General features: G+C 47.9%; 2 protein-coding genes across 2 annotated transcripts in view; both read left to right on the forward strand.

Moving 5' to 3' along the window:
* Gpatch8 (G-patch domain containing 8) overlaps nt 1-1,289 on the forward strand; it is a 111,931-nt gene extending 110,642 nt beyond the window's left edge. Inside the window, exons 11-12 of the mRNA XM_048790249.1 lie at nt 107-113; nt 774-1,289. Of these exons, the coding sequence (XP_048646206.1) occupies nt 107-113; nt 774-851 (85 nt within the window). The 3' untranslated portion in view covers nt 852-1,289. The remainder of the gene's footprint in view (nt 1-106; nt 114-773) is intronic.
* The window catches only part of Itga2b (integrin subunit alpha 2b), a 15,052-nt gene extending 13,015 nt beyond the window's left edge, over nt 1-2,037 (forward strand). Inside the window, exons 28-30 of the mRNA XM_015495584.2 lie at nt 153-254; nt 609-725; nt 1,801-2,037. Coding sequence (XP_015351070.1) covers nt 153-254; nt 609-725; nt 1,801-1,854 — 273 coding nt within the window. The 3' untranslated portion in view covers nt 1,855-2,037. The remainder of the gene's footprint in view (nt 1-152; nt 255-608; nt 726-1,800) is intronic.
* The last annotated feature ends 3,479 nt before the right edge of the window (nt 2,038-5,516 follow it).

Genomic DNA, 5,516 nt, shown 5'->3' on the forward strand with positions numbered 1-5,516 from the left:
GGCGGGGACAGGGGAGGCGGAGCCTCGGGGGCGGGGAAAGGGAGAGGACGAGGTTTCGCTCCGGGGGTGAGGGCGGTATTCCCAGAGAGGACTCCGCCGCCCAGAGGCGTCCTGTGGCTTGTGCAAGTGCCTTTTACCCCCACCCTTGGTAGAGGCCGCTGGATCAGTTTGTGCTGCAGTCGCACGCGTGGTTCAACGTCTCTTCCCTTCCCTACGCGGTGCCTGCGCTCAGCCTGCCCAGCGGAGAAGCCCTGGTGAGCGAGAGGGGACCACGGGGAGATGAGGCCTGCAAGACCCATTGGTATTCCTGTGTCGGTGCCCAGCCAGCGTGGGGGCAGGGTCTCCCTGGAGCTGAGGGGTGGTACGGGGAGGTGATGGCTTGGCTGGGGGTGGGGCGCGGTTAAAAGGCCCCAGATGTGAATCTTTGAAAAGGTGGATGTCAAGAGTCTGAGGAGAGGGCTGGGGTTGTGGCTCAGCGGTAGAGCGCTCATTCAGCAAGTGTGAGACACTGGGTTTGATTCTCAGCACCACATATAAATAAATAAATTAATAGTAATAATAGTAATAATAATAAAAAGAGTCTGAGGAGACACCAGTTTTGTCCCCAGGTGCAGACACAGCTGTTTCGGGCTCTGGAGGAGCGGCCCATTCCCATCTGGTGGGTACTGGTGGGAGCTCTGGGTGGCCTGCTGCTGCTCACCATTCTGGTCCTGGCCATGTGGAAGGTAAGATGTAAAGGGTGGTAGAGTCCCCAGGTGGGCACAAACTAGGAGGCAGGGAAAGACCAGTCCTGTCCTGTGTACATCTTTACTATTGGAATGTCATTCTCTGAGGACCTCTTCAGGGCATAAACTCCTAGAAGGGGTGGCAACTGAAATTCTAAGGCCTTTAGACCCTTTGAGGAAGAGCCTTCTAGAATTCCTGGCGGCTGTGGATAGGGTTAACTTCCTCCAGTTCTGTCCTTCCCTTCCCCTAGTGAGGTGAGAGAAAAAAGGAATGGTCCTGTCCCTGCCCCTTGCTTCTTAGGAGGCCCTGGAGGATCACTCATTGCTCTGCTCCTGGAGAATAGTGCCCAAGCCCTAGGAAGATGTGGCGCTTTTAGGGAAAGCACACATTAAACCTGTAATCATCACATATCATGACATGCTTGAGTCAGTTAGAGACAAACTTCAATATCTAAGACAAAATCAGAGTTGGACATGGAGGCACAACCTTGTAATCCCAGCAACTCAGGAGGCTGAGGCAAGAGGATAGCAAGGTTGAGGCCAGCCTCAGCAACTTAGTGAAACCCTGTCTCAAAAATAAAATTTGTGGGGCTGGGGTTGTGGCTCAGTGGTAGAGCACTTGCCTAGCATATGTGAGGCACTGGGTTCGATCTTCAACACCACATAAAAATATATAAATAAATAAATTATGGTATTGTGTTCATCTACAAGTAAACAACAAAAAAATAAAAATAAAATTTGTAAAAGGGCTGAGGTGTGGCTCAGGGCTAGAGCACTTGCCTAGCATGCTTGAGGCCCTGAGTTGATCCTAAATACTCCAAAAGAAAAGAAATCAAAGAAAGAAAAAGAAAAAATCAGGGGAGAAAAAAAAAATTTTTTTCAGAAACCCAACTATTAGTTGCCTGCCTTGTCTCTAAATAGGGAAAGGTTTCCAGCTGTGCGCAGTGGGGCTCAGGTACTGTGCTGGTCCAGGGAAAATATCTGTGGCTGCTGGAGCCCAGCACATTTTCTTACTGACACTTTGAGGCATAGGGATCATCTCTAACTCCTGACTCCAACCCCTGTGCACCCCCAGGCTGGCTTCTTCAAGCGAAATCGGCCACCCCTGGAAGAAGATGAAGAGGAGTGAAGCCCAGCCCAGTGCTGTTCTGACTGTTTGTGGTGCCTGCTTTGCCTCATCTACAGCTTGCTCCCTAGGTCTGACCTCTACAGGTTGGAGCTGTTCCACGTTGGCCTTTTGGTGTCCCTCCTCTTCCAACAGAGTAGGATCACCTCCTTTCATGTTGCCTAATAAAGACATTGACCCCCAAAACCTAGTGAGCTGTCTCCTCTTGGGTCAAAGAAAGAGGGGAAGTGGAGAGATATTTGCATATCTCTCTGGGGACCAGAGCTGATAGAAGTCTGAGCGAGAGTGTCTCTGCCAGGGCACATGTTACAAATTACTGTCAAGGATCAGAGTGGGGGCAGCAGATATGAGAGAGATGGGGTGGCAGGGCCTCCAGGCAAACTGGAGGAGGGTAAGGGTGTTTGCAGGTGTATGTGTGAGTGGGGGTTGGGAGAGGCAGAGAAGGAAGGCTGGGTGCCTGGTGGGCAGATTTAAACAGAATATTTTTCATGATTTTGAAGAGAGAAATCTAAAATGCTCTGAGGCTTGGGGAAAATAACATGATCTCCTGGCCTCTCTCCACCCCTAAAAAAAAAAAAAGCCTGTAAAACTGTGTTCAGAGTGAGGAGGGCAGAGGGAGGCTGATAGAGCTCTCAGCCTGAGGAGGACAGTGTCACACCAAAGGAGGACAGCAAGGATTGTACCTACCCCCAAACCTTGCTACTACCACCCTGATGCTGTTCCTTCCTCCCCACTGACAAGAAGGGTCTTTTGTTAATAAGGGGGTGAGGAGTGGTAGACAATTTTCCAACTGATTCATGTGTTCCATAAATATTGAGCACCTACCTACCATGTGCCTTGGACTATTCCAGTGCTGGAATTCAAGTGGAGAAAGAATAAAGCAAGAAGCCAGGCGCAGTGGTGCATGCCTGTGATCCCAGCAGCTTGGGAGGCTGAGGGAGGAGGCTCAAGAATTCAAAGCCAGTCTTAGCAAAAGCGAGATGCTAAGCAACTCCATGAGACCCTATCTCTAAATCAAACACAAAAATGGGCTGAGGATGTGGCTTAGTGGTTGAGTACCCCTGAGTTCAATCCCCAGTACCCTCCCCCCCAAAAAATAAAGCAAGAAATAAATACAGTTGGGCAAGGTGGCACATGCCTGTAATCCCAGCCACTTGGGAGGCTGAGGCAGAAGGATTGCAAGTTCAAGGACAGCCTTAGCAATTTAGCAAGATCCTGTCTCAAAAAGATAAAATAAAAAGTCTGGGATTACTTCAGTAGTAGAGCACCCCTGGGTTTAATCCAAGTACCACACACATAAACAGAAAGAGAGAAAAAAAATAGATAAATATGTCAGTGGTGGTCAGTGCTATGGGTGAAAATAAAGGAAAGGAAATAGTAATAGAACACCCGTGGGGGTTGAGAGGAGCTGCCATCTTCAGGAGAATGGTCAGGGAAGGTGTCTTTGATGAGGTGAGCAGAGAGGGATGAATAATTCATGTGACATGGAGATGGTGTTCTGGCAGAAAGAGCAGCCAGTGAGAAGGCCTTCAGGAGCAGATTGTGTGTGTTCCAACAAAAGTAAGGAGGACAGCTGGGTGAAAGGTCCAGGAGAGGAGGTCAGAGAGGTAGGGAAGGGCAGGCAGGTAGGCACAGCTTGCGGCCATAGGTTGAACTTTGGACTTGATGCTAAGTGATGGGGGAAGCCATTGATGAACAGACTTACCTCACAAGGGCTGATATTTGATTTTACCAAAGGGGTAAGTGGTAAATTCTAAGAAGAATAATTTGAACTCCATGCATGAGAAGTTCCAGGACAGGTTTCTAGTTGAGTGACTGTGAACATCTGAGAAAAGATTAAGCCATGATAGTTAACACCAGCCAAACTTCCCCTTCATCGCCACAATTGGATGGCCCCAAACAACTTATATCCAGCAAAGCTTTTGGCATTAGTCCTTAGAGACAAGACAGAAACGTGAGCTGGATCATACAGACTCGGATTGAGACCTGATGGTCTAAATCTCTATGATGGTGTCTCAAAGCTCCACTGTGGCCCTGGGCTGTCTGGCATTGTCATGAGTTCCTTGCATGGAGGCAGAGGAAGCCACTTTTCACCCTGCAGATGGTTGCTGGCTGGGGTGAAGGGGAGAAAGGGGGCGCCAATACAATGGGTGACTGAAGTAGATTCAAGGCAGCCTTGACAGATTGTAAAGTTGGGTTGAAACCAACAAGATGAAATTCACCAAGGAAGAGTGCTAAATCCTGTGTTTTGGTTCCAAAAAAAATGATTACATAAGAATAAGACTGGGAATCTGGTTAGATGGAAATTTCTGTTGAAAGAAATAGAGCTGCTGGTGCACACCTGTAATCCCAGTGACTCAGGAAGCTAAGGAAAGAAGATCACAAGTTCAAGGCCAGATTCAGCAAATTAGCAAGACCTTGTCTCAAAATAAATAAACAGGGCTGAGGTTGTGGCTCAGTCAGAGAGTGCTTGCCTCACATATGTGAGGCACTGGGTTCAATTCTCTGCACTACATATAAATAAACGAATAAAATAAAGGCCCATCAACAACTAAAAAATACATATATATTTAAAAATAAATAAAAAGGGTTAGGGATGTAACTCAGTGGTTGAGTGCTTTTAGATTCAATCCCTAGTAGTGAAGGGAAAAAAAAAAAAAAAACAGATAAAGAGGAGGAGGAAGAGAAGAAGCAAGGAGGGAGGAGAAGGAAAAAAGAGGAGAAGGATAAATATCCAGTGGACCTAACCAGGAGGGAAGCCTGCTGTCCTTTGGGGAACAAGGTCTTTGCCTTGAGTATCCAGTCCCCTCCTGGGCACCATGTTGTGCTAAAGAGAAGGTGACTAGCCAGTGTCAACCAAGAGAGGGTTTCAGCATCAAGTTAGATGAGGATTTGATGATACAGAGCAGAAGCTGAGTGATGTTGACAGCTGGAAATAATGAACTGAGAGAAAAGAAAGGTTGGCTGGGCCTACTCTTCAAATGTGGGGTGTAATGACTGGCGAAGAAAGAAAAGATCCAGGTTGTCATTCTTGAGGCCAGAGCTAGTGGGACCAACAGATGATTCTCGGAGAAAAAAGCTGGAAGAACTTTCTAGCTAGGGTGTCTACCCTGGAATGGGTCTTATCACCTAAGGGAAGGTGAGCCCCCTCCTTATTCTAGGCCAACCACAGCCCCATTTATTGCACACCTGCTCCTGATAGGTTTGTGCTGGATTCTACATCATCATCTCATTTAATTGTTACAACAACCCTATCAAGTAGATGATTACAATTCCCATGACAAACAATGACTGAGGACCATAACGCTAAATTAACTCTCAAGTGACTTAATAAGAGGCTGAGGCTAGATGCGTCCCCAGATCTGAGTAATTCAGAATTTTAGAGAGTCCAACCTGCATAACACTCTGAGTGTCTGAGGAGAGAAGTGGCAGGGAATTCTTAACACCTTTTTGAGACAATCATGACCGTACCCCTTTGAAAGCAAGCAATAACCATTCCAATTTTGCACCAAGTTTCACGAACCCCAAGACTCCCTTAATTGGACTCAACACTCAACACTCCCTGGCTGCTCAGATTCTGGAAGGATGGGGTGGGCAGCAGGCGGGCGGTGTTGAGGTGGCGGGCGGAGCCTGGGCCGCAAGGGGGCGGTGCCCGCAGGCCCGCG

This window comes from Marmota marmota, unplaced genomic scaffold (genome assembly GCF_001458135.2).
Source record: "Marmota marmota marmota unplaced genomic scaffold, marMar, whole genome shotgun sequence".
Taxonomy (NCBI): Eukaryota; Metazoa; Chordata; class Mammalia; order Rodentia; family Sciuridae; genus Marmota; species Marmota marmota.